This window comes from Channa argus, chromosome 24, assembly GCF_033026475.1.
Source record: "Channa argus isolate prfri chromosome 24, Channa argus male v1.0, whole genome shotgun sequence".
In the NCBI taxonomy this organism is placed as follows: domain Eukaryota; kingdom Metazoa; phylum Chordata; class Actinopteri; order Anabantiformes; family Channidae; genus Channa; species Channa argus.
The window spans coordinates 671191-686315 of record NC_090220.1 but is presented as its reverse complement, the minus strand read 5'-3'; the positions used below and the strand labels follow the sequence as shown (position 1 = coordinate 686315).

Below are 15125 nucleotides of genomic sequence, written 5' to 3'. Positions count from 1 at the left end.
CAAACACAGTCATACATTCCAGGTGATGTCACTTCCTGTAAAATACCATTTGTCACTAAAATTTACCAGCTGTAGGAAGAGTGTTCCAGATGTTGTTGTTGTTGTTGTTTTCATAATTACCAGCAAGTTAATTCTTTAAATGTTTTCTCTGGACAGACATTGCTTAAAATGTCCACAGACTAAAAAGTTTAGGGCAAGAAAATGACAAAATGTGTTTTTTGCACTTGATGTTTTGCACTAGCTTGCTGTACCTGCAGAAAACAGCAAGTCCTTCAACCTAAGCCCAGCACAGCTGCTCAGCCCTTCAAGCCCTATTCATAGTTGCCACACTGCCACTGCAACAGAAGACCCCAGTGTGGCCCCAAAAGTGTAATGATTAAAAAGAGGAAAGTGCTGACAGGACACTTTTTGTTATAAAATTTAAATTCATGGTGGTCTGTCCTAGAGCCAAGATTTTCATGATGTCATCATGATGTAAAGCCTTTGGATTGAGTGGGAGTGTGGAGATGGTGCAAATGTAAAAAACATTAGTGTTCACACGCAGCAAGCTGCAAAAAGTGGAAGCCAGAGAATTTGGGGGCTCGTGAGGCAAGCGAGCGATTTTTGGTTAAGTGACTTAAGTGTTTGAGAATCCAGTGTTTATAATACATCCACGCAGCAAGTGTTCTGGACTTTTCTTGTTATAGAAATTATCATTAACACTGAGTTATGATTGTATAAAGTAAAAAAATTTACTTGATTCGATTTGGGTGTAAAAACTTCATGGTTCAGGTTGGTACAGGTTGGTTGTGGTTAAGCTAAAATAATAAGAAAAAAAAAACGCAATTCCTTTATGTTATGGGACCATCTTCATCATGGTTACATGGTTAAAAACACATGTGGCTAAAGTTGAATTAAAACATGTTTCACAGTGGGATGCTGATCTCCTATCGAAAAGTATTGGGTTTAAAACCTTTAGCATAAAACTCAGATATTGTATGGTTAAATAATGTTAGATGAAATGTCTCTCAATTAATGTACTTGCAAGTAGTTGTAGCCTTGAAATGAGCCATGATGTTTACTGTCTTGATTTTCTCAGTTTTCTGTATTTATAGCAAGATATACTTTCTACATCTAGGTTGTGCTACTGTAGTGAGGAAATAAAAATAAAGTAATAAGATATGGAACCCATTGACATCCTACCATTACACAAAAAATGCAATTTAGGTAAGTCAGGATCAAACACATCATAAAAAATTGCAGTTGTTTTTTTGGTCAGGGGATTACATGGAGGAGCACAGGTGTCATGTAATGAATGTAACATTTTATTAATCAAGCTGACGTTTGATCAAGTGACAACTAATTGGTCACAGACATTAATATACTTTGTATAATTAAAAACCAAAGTACTTTGTGATGTTATTTAATCACATACAACATGGATTGTGGCCTAATGAATCTCTTTAATTCCTGATGGAACTGGAAGTATATAACTGTGAGTTAATAATTGGGAAACATGCAGCTGGATAAAACCACAGCATGCTGCAGGGGCCATATTCGAGTGCCAATTTCCCTAACCATTGTGCAAGGACAACAAGCCAGTAAAAACAGTATTTAAAGGAGGGGTCAGCAAATGTGGCTGCCAACAGGTCATTACCATTTCATAAATGCTTTGCGTCAAGCAAATCTTTCAAAAAGTTTGGTTTGCACACTTTTCCTGTACACGTGATAGTCAGCACATCCAAGAACATGTAATTTAAAAGCCATGAGAGATTTTTGAGTATTGTCATATTGTGCATAGCACATAATAAATATTGTAAATGTTGCTTATTTGGTCCCAATAGTGAACCAAACACCAGCCTGGCCTCCCTTGACTTTCATCATTACTGTCTGGTTTATCTCACCCAGTAATATTGGCAACTTCAAGGACATACCACATGCACCCAGGACAGGTATTGGACACTCTGCTATCAACTAAGCCTCTAAAGTGTTATGGATTTTGTGGTGTGTTTTCCCGTCCCTGCTGAACAAGTCAGGCAGACACTGTATGAGCCTCCCAGCTCCACACTGCATAGGCCTGATGAGCAGCACTGGCTCCATTTCTAGAGATTTATTACTCATCCTGCCACTAATCACATGCTCAGCCTCATATGTCAGGAAGCAGGCTGTTCTATTGTCTTGACTGACAGTATGAGGACAAAAAAGCATGACAAAATTACATCAACAACTGTTTAGCTTCTTGCACTAAATAAGTAGTGTCACTGCCTTCTCAAATTATCATGTCTCCAAATGTAAAGTAGTGACACAGCCCCTCCTGTGCAGCAGCAGCACCAGCAGAACAGCTGTTACGGGAGTTGCAGTTAAAATAAAGGTTAGGGCTCCATCTAGTGGCAAATCTTTAAAGAACGCGTCTGAAAAATGAATGAGAATTAAAAGTAATGCTAAGGTGAGGAGATGGCTGTTAAAATTGCGCATCGTGTGGGTTTTGTTTTTATAATAAGAATGTCATGACACTAATACAGTATGGAATAGAGGTTTCAGAGCTGTACTTTAAAATTAACGTTTGTCATAAGAGATTCTACAGATGGGACAGTAATGTTTTTTAATCAAAATGACCGATCCATTTTCTATTTTAACCCTAACCCTAACCCTCTTTCACACATGAGTCTACATTTGTTCGACCTGAGCAAAAACCTCATGCCTTTACATTGTGTAGAGGGGAACAAAGAAAACTAAGAATGGGGGTGAAAGCAGGGAAATGGCAATAAAACACTTTGTCCAACTCAATTTGGTCAAAGCTTATAGCATGAGCAGTGTTGTCAAACCTTTCACATGGAAATAATGGGGCCAAACAACCAGAGTGCATCACAAACAGTGAAATGAGTCATTGGTGCATTTTAGACCAGTTGGCATTTTTATATTTTGAATGCAAACCTAAAAATTGAAAATTCCCGCGTTTCTATTTTTGGCATTTGTATAACACTGTACTATTGTGGATTTATATATTTGTGCACTTTTCTTTTGGGCAAAAGAAACAACAAACAACATTTGGTTTACAGACAACAACAGTAAACAAACTGATTATTGAGTTAAGTTGTTCACACCTTAAAGCCCACCTTTAAGGGGGTAACTCTATCTTCTTTTCTTTTCCTTTTGGCTGTTCCCTTTTTAGGGGTCACCACAGCCAATCACGTTCCTCCATCTAACCCTGTCCTCTGCATCCTCTTCTCTCACACCAACTAACTTCATGTTCTCTCTCACTACATCCAGAAATCTCCTCTTTGCTCTTCCTCTAGACCTCCTGCCTGGCAGCTCTACCCTCAGCATCCTTCTACCGAAATAATTCGGTGTGGAAGTCATGATTTGCATGTTTAATTTGGCATGTGTTTTACCTCGGATGCCCTTCCTGACATAACCCTCTGCATTTATACAGACTTTGGACTGGCACGAGAAGACACGGTCTTGTGCCCCCTTCTGGTTGCATTGGGATATCTTTCTGTATATTTCAATTCAATTTAGTGAAATTGAATTGAGGCTATGTAAAAGTTCCTTCAATCAAATGTGTTTGGTTTGAGGATGCAGGTGTTGACAAATGTCTTTTCAATGTTTGGATCCGGTGTAAATAAACTGTTTACATGAACTACAAATGAGTCTATAAAAATAATTAAGAAATTATTATAAAATTAATTCAAATGAATTCAGAATATCATTAGTCCACAGCGAACACTTGAGCAAATACCCAAGAGTTTGATGTGCACTAGCTGTAATTATTCACATGATGTGAGGCTCAAACGCCAGACTTCAACAATTGCTCAAATAAAGGTTTCTTCTTAAAAATGTGTGACGTGCTGCCAGTTCGAGTGCTTTGCAAAATCCCGGATGGTTTGTCGCCACCGAGTGAAATGTCTCTGCCATCATTGCAATGATCCAACTGCCTGTAATGTTGGCGTGCACGTGCGCGCGCGTGTAGCCCAAACTAACCCGCTCATTATCATGAATGTTACACACGTCTGAACCGAGGCCCACAGACTCTCATCTTCAGACGTAGCAAAATTTCGAGAATACCGAAACATGGCGCACTGTGCGTGCGTGGGGGCAACCCCGTCTCAGTCTCCATCTGATGGCAGCATCAGGCAGTCCCGTGAAACATTTGCGTGGGAGTTCCCTTTACCGCCATGTCGGGTCGGATAGTGCACATCTCCCTCTCTCGCTCCCTCCCTCTCCCTCTCTCTCTCTCCGTGCATCCTCCCCCACATTAACAGCTCAGCCCAGCAGCAGCAGCTCCTACAGCATCCAGCATCCATCCATCCCTGCCTGCTTGGGGAGCAGCAGTCCGAACCGGCGCAGCACCGACGCACGGAGGGGACGCATCATCTAAGTGATGCCACAGCATCAGTCGCATTTCGACCAGAAATACTGAAAGGATAACCAAGCGGAGGGAGAGAAAACGCATCAGCCTCGAAGACAGCAACTGCCCATGAAGATGTCTAACGCTGACATCGTCTTAAACGCCACCGATCGGGTGGTGAAATGTGAGTTAGCCTCTTTTTTCCGTTTGTTTGTGGCTGTAGATATTAGCTTCATGTCTCAAGTGTTTGGTTCCTTGCGGTTTGGCACAATGTGGCCTTCTATTTTAGATGTCGTGCATTAGTGCTGTATATGTGGCCATCAAGTTGTGTTCATGGTGATGACAGGGATTGCTGGAGCTTTGATGTTGATAAACAATCCGCCTATTTTTGCTGCACAGCAGTGTGTGTGTGTGTGTGTATTTTAATGGCACTAATTTATTTATGTTTTCTTTTTTGCTGTCACGATTTGCCTGTATAGTATAGCTTTGGCACAGGGGTAGCCATGAGAGGGGGGGAGAAAAAAACAGCTGAATTGCCAGGCTTGTGGTGGAAGCTGGAGCAGTGATGCAGCAGGATTTCACAGGCTTTGACAGGGCCAGTAGAAGAGGGCTTGAAATTGTCCTTTAATGGAGAGTCGTTTAACTAGGAGTAAGTCGTGTTTTGATTTGATTAGAAAAGGTCGGCAAAGAATCCCAAAAGCTGCGTAAGTAGATGTGGGGAAGGCTCCTCTGTCAGGGGAAATGCTGAGGATACAACTTGGATCAATGGAGGATGATTGAGTGCTCACAGTTGTGCCATAACTCATTTAGCTGCTCGTTTTGACCATGGATCAGCTCACTGTGCGCACAGTGCCTGGATATATTCGTATTTACTATATTAATGGCTGAGCAGTTCCATCAGCATTAACAACTGTGTCCTTTAGGCTTTGGAAGTTGTAGAAAGTAATCTGCACTGTGTGACAATTCCTGGAGGCACAACAAATGCATTGCATAAGCTGTTACAATTCAATTGTCTCTCTTTAAAAATCATACAGTCTGGAATAGTACAAACCACTACTAAGATACTACACGTTCAGGAAACCATCCCAGTCTTTCCTGGGGGACCTTAATATTTATCTCCCATTCATGATTTATTTGCCATTTCCTCAGTGAGACATATAATGAATAGTTCCATAAAAAAACAAGATTTCAAAGTGTCATAAACAATGCGGGTAATGACCCAAAATGCTGATACGTTTACTATTTACTTTACTTTTTCTATTACTCCATCTGCTGACACATTTCATTGTTTGCCATGTTGTACTAGGACAGTGGACAGTAAGCAGTGCATCTAATTGCTGCTATTCTTGTCAGTTATCAACCAGATTTTATGTTGTTGTATGTCTGACCTAAAGTTATGTTGATTATTATTTTGGCAAAGCTTAACTAACATCTTAGAAACATGCCTGAGAAAATATATATATCAGCCAACGCAACACAGCCAAGAATTCTTTCCTTTTGTAATATGATAATGTTATGAATTTGCTTTGTCATACGGGGTTTGAAATAATCAAAGCGTTTTGTGTTTTGGTTGGTAAAAATTATATTTGTTTCACTTTTGTTATTGGTGAAACGTCAGGCTATGCAGTTTAGAAACCTTACTAAATAACTTCACCTGTGACCAAAATGATCATTAGTTTGACCATTTCATAATTTTATTCAACCCTTACTTGTCTGGCTAATGTCATTGCATCACAGCTCATCTTTATGCTAAGAAGGTGTAATATTCAATGTTGTTATTAGCAGCCCTTTTATTCTCATACTGGAAATTGAAACAGTAGCACAAACCAGTTTCTTCTCAAATACATGCATCCCTCAGGTAAATAAAGAAATCTGCAGAGAAAGCATTGCCGTAGGAAATAGAGGTGCTGGGAGTGCTGCAGCACCCACCACTGGCAGTCAGGGCCCCTCAATTCACAGAAAGCAAAATAATACATAATTACTTTAAACATATTTCTACAAGAAAGGTAATCTCTGGGAAAACTATTTTAAAAGTGAAGTGAATGTTTTATAACCCTACTCACATAGTTATTGACCTTAGACTGTGGTTGTTACAGCAAAATACGAAACATATTTATGGCATTTCTTCACAAAACGTCAGCCTGAAGCCCCTGTACCCCCAGGTTTGAGGCCCCTCTCAAGTCTATGCGAGACAGCGGCAGTTTTGATGAACTTAGACTTACATCTCTTACAGTTGCCACGTTTATTGTGTGTGGTGCATGTAGCAAACTACACAGCAATAATACCACAAGCTTTTTCAAGTTATTTTTATCCCTTTATAAATACAGTTTTCCCACTGCTTCTCTTTTTTCTTCCAAGTTTGAACCTGACAGAACATATCCAAAGAGATACAGTAACTGCTGGTCTGTGCAGTTCGTTCTCGACTGTGCTGTGGGCATCAAGAAGCATATTTAGGTCAGTTATTTCCGGGAAGAGGCCAAAAGTATACATGCATACCTTGCTTTATTATAGCACCTTTGAAAATCCTTTTCTTCATAGTACTGACTGTAATTATTATTTGCTTTTAATTCACAGACTGTCACAGTCGTGTTGAAAGCAAGGCAGCATGTAAAATAGTAATAGTTTATTTCAGTTTTTGAAGTTTTCTTAAATAACTTTGCAACAAAATGACAAGCGTTAAATAATAGGTAAAAGGTAAGGCCAGCATTCCTTGCATTTACTCTGGCTTTGAGTATCAAACCTGCTGTTTGGCTTAAACATAATTTATGATGGAATAAACTGCATAACAGTTGTGTTTTGTCAGAATTCTGTACACACGCTTTTATCTCCACAAATTGTCACAAAAGCCCTGAAATATGATATAAAGCAGGTCATGTCAGAGGGAGCTATAGAGGATGTGAGCGAAAAGCAACAAGACTCACATGAAGTTAGTGTATATTAAAAGCTTGATATCAAAGCCTCTAAAAAAATACACATTGTATAGTTAGTCCAATGACATGCAGTAATCCATGTTCCCTGACTGAACCCAAAGCTGCTCATTCGCAGCAGAAGTGCATCATATATTTCCTTGCAGAAACCTTAACCTTAACCCACAGAGGGGTGTACAGGCCATCTTCATCCTGAGAGTCCTTCATTTGATCTGCAATTGTGATGCATATACTCAGCATCTATGTGAACCTCCAATGCAATCTACAGTTTTCTTTGGCGGCACAGGCTGTACTTCAACAGTCAGCTGCTGCTGCTGCTGTTGCCTGGCAACATACAGTATTTCATAGTTAACTCTGCTTGGGTGCTGAGCAAGAGTCAGCTTTTCATCTCTCTACAGTCCAGCTAGTGTGCTATACTGTATGTGCATGTCCATAAAGTGAGCTGATGAAGACCGTTTCTTTTTGGATTCCATTATTAGTGGGTTTAAGTCTTTGTTGTAACACAATAAAAAATAATATAATGTGGTTGCATTTCAGTTTATTTCATGATAATAAAAAGCACTTGCAGTTCTGTGCAACACAGGTTATGCTTTTGTTCCTTTTCATGTGTTATTTATAACACATCACTTTTGTGCAAAGAGCTTCCAGTTCTGACTGATAGTTTACAGTAAATCTGTTTGTAAAGGTTTTTCATCACTGACATCTATTTTGCAAAGCTCTATTGTAATGCAATCAGGCTGTTGCTGTTATATTTATACTAATACCAAGAACCTCAGCACACAATGACATTAAATAAAGTAAAACTTGAGTGGTGACTGTGCTGACTTTGTACTAGCTGGTAAAGTGTCAAAGCACACATCACCATCACAGATACATACTGCACACTGCGAAAAATGTTCATCCCATTAAATACACTCGCTTGGGCTTGCCTCATTATTCCAGGAGCAGCGACTTTTAGATTTCTCTAGTCACGCTTTCATTATTAAAGAGCATGTTGATCACATTCCGTTTAAGCCTGAGCTTTGAGACCCTTCTTTTGTATTCTCTTCATTTGACACTGCTGAGTGGCCTTTTTCGCTGTTCACTGCACACATCTGGCAAGCACAACTGTATCACTGAATAGAGTATTGTTGATAGCTTGTGTTAATAATTTTTGCAAATGGACATATCTTTTCATTTGAATTACTTACCCCTGTAACACCCTGTAATACTTAAGAGTTCTCTGCTTTAAACAATATGTAGATCTGTAGATTAATACATGGGCCGTGTAGTCACCGAATATAGAGACTAGCACAACATCTGATGTATAACATTTGCTGCAACTCAACTGATGATCTGTAGTTAGATTTTAGATTCACAGGCAGTCTATTGGAGATTGGTGCATTTTAATGGCCACAGGCTTTGCAATCTAGGGAGAATGCTGGATGAATAACATGCTTAGCTGCTATCTGACTTCTATCCATCACAGCAAACAACTTATTTTATGTTATGAATATTTATACATTTAGCCTAGAGTTGAAAATTGTAAAACAAAATGTATTTTGCAGGGATGAAAAAATAATGCTATAGTCAGTATAATTTTTTTATACTCTTTTAATTTATATAAGCATGTAAACCAAACTGCATTGCATTCAATGCTTTTCTAAACAGATGAATAGAAGACTAAATGTGGAAAACATTTTTAAACACACTGTAAACAAAATATAGTGATTTTTATCTACTATTTTAAAAAATGTATAATCCCTAAAGAATAATGTAATGTAATAATGTACACATTGACACATTTGCTTATAATATATAGTAAGATACTTTTTTTAATAATGTTAAATATGCACAAGGATGGTTTTCATTCCAAAGATGCACATATATACCGTCAACAAAGATGGATGCAGTAGCAGCTGCATCACAAAAATGCCCACAGGCCAAACATGAGTTTTTTTTAGACGAGATTTCCATATGAACTCCTTAAAAAGTTTTCTTTATATTTACTTCCTTGCCGTTTGCCCCAGTTCTCTTATCATAGTTAAAAAGATGATCACAAATTGTCTTCTTGCTGGCAATGACAATAACTATAACTTATTCTCTTTTAAATGTCACTATGTCCCCGTGCTCTGTCTTCAGCGGTCCCCTTCCCCCTGAGCCACCGCCTCACAATGAAGGAAGTGTTTGACTGCGAAGGGAAACCTCGTGTGGATCTCCTGAAGGCCCACCTAACCAAGGAGGGCCGGGTGGAGGAAGCTGTGGCACTACGAATCATCAATGAGGGAGCAGCTATCCTGCGTCAAGAGAAAACTATACTGGACATCGAGGCACCAGTCACAGGTACAAAAGCTTAAAGTCACTTAAAGTCACCCTCAGTTGAAGGATGCCATGCCTGGAAATTTCAGTGACTCAGGATTCTGTTATAGATGGTCAGTCTCACCACTGCTAAATGCTCTGTTTGCTTTCCTACTTTTCAGATTAGGCAAAACTGACTTCCACACTGGCTTTTAAAACGTCTACAAATTACCACTACAGACTGAAACAAGAAAATAAACAATGTTAACCTTTAATCCTAAAATTGGCCTAATGGTGGCACAAAATAAAAAGTCAAGAAGGTAAAAGTGCAGTTTTAGGTCTAGTATTCTATTATAGTTAATCATGCAGGGGACTTGAATGCCACGAATACCAACATTTGCTATGTTAGTACTTCTGTAGTTTGGAGTCTAAAAGAGAAAATGACAGTAGACAATGACTCAAGTGAGAGTGAAGGGTTTTTTCTAATAGAAAAATACACATGAAAAAAAAATACACAACCATGAAACTTATCAAATAACTGAAACAGGCTACATTTCAGGTTAATGTATTATGTTATGGGTTACACTAATTGATTGGAGTAGACTACTGCCTTCCCCGGAAAGTAATTAATGGCACACTACATCAACAAGTTTCGGGCCAAAGTAATCCTGCTACTTCAATGAGTAAAAGCACCCGTCAAAACCATACCAAAATGTGAATAAGAGCTTCAAAACTCTACATGTAATTTGTAAAATGTACTAAAATGTGAATATCATTAAAACACTCATTCCCATAAAGACAATGTAATCAAGAGGCTTTATCCCTAAGCATTCTATTGTGGCATCAAAAATAAATGTTGCTGGCATTTAAAGATACTGTTTACTGTTAAGATTGGTAATTGATAAATGTCATGATGCAAGGGTTAAGCAACCTGTTTGAATTTTTGCACTTTTGAAAATCCAGATTTAGGAAAAGTTTCTGGAAATTGACAAAAAATAAAAATAAAATGTTTGTATTGTTTTCAGGGCACCGTAACAACTATGTTTTAACACAGCATATTTATAGTAATGCCTTGTACCTCACTTGTAAGTCGCTTTGGATAAAACTGCCTGCCAAATGACTAAATGTAAATGTAACTGTAAACATGTGGGAGGTACTGCAAGATCCTGTGTACCCTGTGTACCCACAATACCAGAAATGCTGCTGCAGTAATGGGTGCCTACAGCTATATAAATGTCTGGATAAGTAGTAAATTCTAACATCCAGTGCAAGTCAATGTTATTTTAGAAATTTATTACTGCATGACATGCAACAATAGTCCCAACACCAATCAGACTATAGGGACAGTGCGGTTAGGCTTGACGGGGTCAGTGATGGCATACATTTTTGGATTACTTGGACTCTGAAATGTTAGAAATAAATGTTCGATCCCTGCAACAATTTGTTTGTAAAGAGCAGAATCGTGCTAGGGTGTAGCTCAAAAATGTTTACTCTAGGGTCATGCATCAATCAAGTAGTATTCAAATTGTTGTTGTACCTCAAGTAAAATGGTAACTGTCACAGAATAGGCTTGCGTCCTTTAACATGCACCGTCTAGCCACTCTTTGGAACAGCTAAACAGTAGGTTTTATAAAAGTACTCAACCACCTTGGAAGTTCCCTGAGGGGCTCTGGTTCAAATCTACCGCGGCCTTTCTCTGTAAAGTTTGCATGTTCTCACAGTGCTTGTGTGGGTTTCCTCCCACAGTCCCACAGTTAGGATAATTAGTGACTCCAAATTGCCTGCAGGTGTGAATGTGAGTGTGAATGATTGTCTGTCTGTGTACGTCTATGCATTGTACCCTGCCTCTCACCCAGTGAGAACTGGGATAGGCTCCAGCCCTCTGCCACCCTGGACAGGATAAGCAGTTGGAGATAAACAATAGATGGTTATAAAATATGTTTCTGCATACATACATAGGCCTAACAAACATTAGTAATGATATAGATGTAAATCCCCGATCCCACTCCATAACAAAGAGAAACATTTTTTCACCTATTAGAAATGTATCCCACAGGCCCTGTGTGCAGCAACTCCACAATTCTGGCTATACCGCTCTCTACTGAGAGTACAACATAGGTGTAGTATAAGAGCTCTCTTAATACATCCATGAAGGACATTCAGAGTCTGTCTTGTCACATGCTGCTCCGGAATTAAGACCCTGTCATCGTGAGGCATTTGTGAAGCTAAAGAAGAGCTAATATTAGTTTGCAACGTTTGAATTGATGAAGCAAGATTAAAAAGTTCCATCAGTTTAGCGGTAGCCATTATCATCCTGTATTCTTCTTTCTTCTTCTTCTTTTTAGCTCTATTTTTGTCTTATTTAGCCTGCTGTACTCTCTGTTGAAGAACACCTCCTGCTTGATAGAATATTGAACTGTTGAGAAAAAAAAATGTCACAACGTCCAAAAAGTTACTGTTACTGTTGTAGCTAACCTCAAACAGCAGGTAGCCAGGTGATTGGTCAAACAAGTGAGTGTTTTCCAGCATGCTTTCCTGTTTTGTAACACTTTTAAAAAGAAAGCTACCACATAAAATAAGTGGTGCATGGGAGTTACGTGTATTTTAAATAAACATCGATTTTTGAAGATTTAATGAGGGCAAATAAAAAAACATAAATACAGACTGTGAGTGACGGTGGCCCTGAGAGCTCACGGCACTGCAAGTCGAGAAAACACATGCAAATAGAGAAAACATAAGCACATTTAAAAACGACTTCATGAATTTAACAACACAGGTGCAGCATTAAGAAATGTGCCGCAAAAGTCCCAACACAAGCAAACTCAGAATAGCTCTGCAAAAGCCATAATACAACCAAATGGCACAATGCAACAAAACGTGCTACAAACGGAAACATTGCTATGACAGTTGTCTACAAAGGTACCAGGGGACACTAAAAAGTGACGGACATGTAGATTTCTAAATGTATTTTTAGTTGCTCCTGGAGCCATTTCCATTGTGTTGTAGCTTTTTGCAGCGCATTTTTTCATTTGGTTGTGTTGTAGCTTTTTCTTAATGCTGCGCCTGTTTTGTCAAATTGTTGAATTTGTTTTTATTTTTGCTTATTTGCTTGTATTATGTCTAATTGCGTGTGTTTGCTCGATTTGCAGTGACGTCAGCTCAGGGCCACTGTAGAAAACCGCAAGTGTTACACAAAAGTAGAATGGAGTTAAATTTACATATCGCAACTCGCATATATAAAACGTATTATTACAAATATATAAAGATTATTAAGATTAATGGGAAATCTACTTTTTTAATTATTGCTGTTATAACACATTGTGTCCGGCTTCTTTGGATGCTGGTACAACGTACCTGTTAAACTGTTGATAGTTACACCAATGGCATAAGCAGTTTTGCAAAGAAAAACAGGGAAACTTTAAAGTGACCAGATTTTCAAAGTGGAGTGAGATCTATCCAAACCATGGATGTATTATAATAATTGAGATACTATGTTTATAATTTGTATACAAATAAATTTGCTTTGCAATTTCTAACATATTATTACATAATTTTTATAGTATAAAAACAGATATTATGATTCACACAAGCAGCCAAAGGTGCAGCTCTAAAATCCAAATTTTAAGGTGAAGAATGAAAGCTGAATCAGTGTTGAAAGAAATCAAACGGGAAGTGAAAACTTTTTATAGGCACTGTTCAATAAAATGCAATGCAATATGATTGATTGCTGATCTGTCACAAACCTGACATTTAGGAAGAGAATTTATCATGTACCCACAACATCTAAGGGTTGAATATGGCCAGTGAGGATGTCACCTTCACCCAAAAGTGCCTGATATTACATATACACTATATTGCCAAAAGTATTCGCTCACCTGCCTTTAGACCCACATGAACTTTAGTGACATCCCATTCTTAATCCATAGGGTTTAAAATGACGTCGGCCCTTTGCAGCTAAAACAGCTTCAACTCTTTCCACGAGGTTTAGGAGTGTGTTTATGAAATAATACACAGTGCTCGCACTCTTCTCTCTAATTCATCCCAAAGGTTTCTATCGGGTTGAGGTCAGGACTCTGTGCAGGCCAGTCAAGTTCTTCTACACCAAACTCACTCATCCATGTCTTTATGGACCTTGCTTTGTGCAACTGAATTCATTTATTTGGATGGGTGAGCGTATACTTTTGGCAATATAGTGTGTATGTATATAGCAAACCATCACTTCAAAGCAGGGCTTAGCTTGAACAAAAGTGGCAAAAGGATGAAACGCTCATTGACTTGAGCAGAAGTCTCTGGCTCCACATCTTGACTGGTGCCAGGAAAATGGAGGCTTTATGTATTAAGCATGAAATATGGATGAAGAGTATTGTGTATAGGAATTTGTGAGTGTGGAGGTCTTTATCTGTATCTGTGTGAGCTTGAGTTGTGTTTGAATTTCTGTGCAGCTGTGTGTGTGTGTGTGTGTGTGCGTGTGCGTGTGTGAGTGTGTGTGTGTTCATATATTATAAGGCATCTATTCACTTGTGTGCTGTATCTTTGCTTGCATGGATGTGTTCTTCATTGTTTGTGTATATGTGTGTACATATGTGTGCATGTGTGTGGTTGATTGCTTTAGTCACACAAGCAGTCTCCCACTCGCATTGCTCTAAGCTTTGAGTGGGCGAAGGCCACTGTGGAGCTGATAGAGGAGACAGAAAAGAGAGAGGAGATGGAGGATGAGTAGGAGAGAAGGCGACAGAGAAAGATGATAATGAAAAATTGAAGGCTGTGAGGAAATGAGATGTAGGTTTGCACTCTAGAGTCATACTACGAAAAAGTATGTGTCTCCCTGGGGTTTTGGGCTTTTTCTACCTCTTGAGGCGAGAGCTTCTCATTTCTCTGTGGAGGAGGGAGGCTTTTTACCTAAAGTCCATAGCCATCTCATTATGATGATGATCTAAGACATTTACACCATCAGATTCAGTACATTTTCTTTTTTCTTTTAGATTAAAGATGAATATTATTCAAGTGTGTTTCCCAAAAACAGGTTTTGGCTCATACTGGCTTAGTAGTCTTTGTCCTGAGTCCTTGTTTTTTTTTAAGTTACAAGTTTTGCCGGCTACCTGGCTTTGGTTTCAAGACAGTTGAAATATTGTGAAACTATATTGCATTGGCTAGGCTGCGTTGTAGGTTAATATATATAAATTAGTTAATAAAATTATTTTCTTAACTTTTAGCCTCTTCCGTTCCTGTCAGAATATTTCCATGTGACATGCTTGATAAACGTTTTGCCCAATTATGCCCAATTTAATGACTTACTGTAAAGACCATCACCACTTTTATCACTTATACTTCTGTACGCAGATTGCATCTCAGACAAAGATGTTTATGTTATGATGTACTGTTATAAGCAATAGCTTGTGTAGAGGAATGTGAAGCTTACTCGCTTTAATGTACAGGCTAAGCTGGTTAGCTTTAAATTAGAGCCAACAAAACAGACTGAAAATGAAAATGGACTAAAATTCCAGCATAACAGCCATTTAAATAACATCACAGTTAACGATAAACATAGTTTACGTTAATCTTTCTTACTAGCGGTGGGTGGGAAACATAATCGT

The 15125-nt window shown here is 38.6% G+C and overlaps 1 protein-coding gene across 1 annotated transcript in view; it reads left to right on the top strand.

Moving 5' to 3' along the window:
- Positions 1 to 4122: 4122 nt before the first annotated feature.
- Positions 4123 to 15125, top strand: part of ppp3ca (protein phosphatase 3, catalytic subunit, alpha isozyme) — a 28381-nt gene continuing 17378 nt past the window's right edge. The window contains exons 1-2 of the mRNA XM_067494124.1: positions 4123 to 4511; positions 9376 to 9576. Coding sequence (XP_067350225.1) covers positions 4457 to 4511; positions 9376 to 9576 — 256 coding nt within the window. The 5' untranslated portion in view covers positions 4123 to 4456. The remainder of the gene's footprint in view (positions 4512 to 9375; positions 9577 to 15125) is intronic.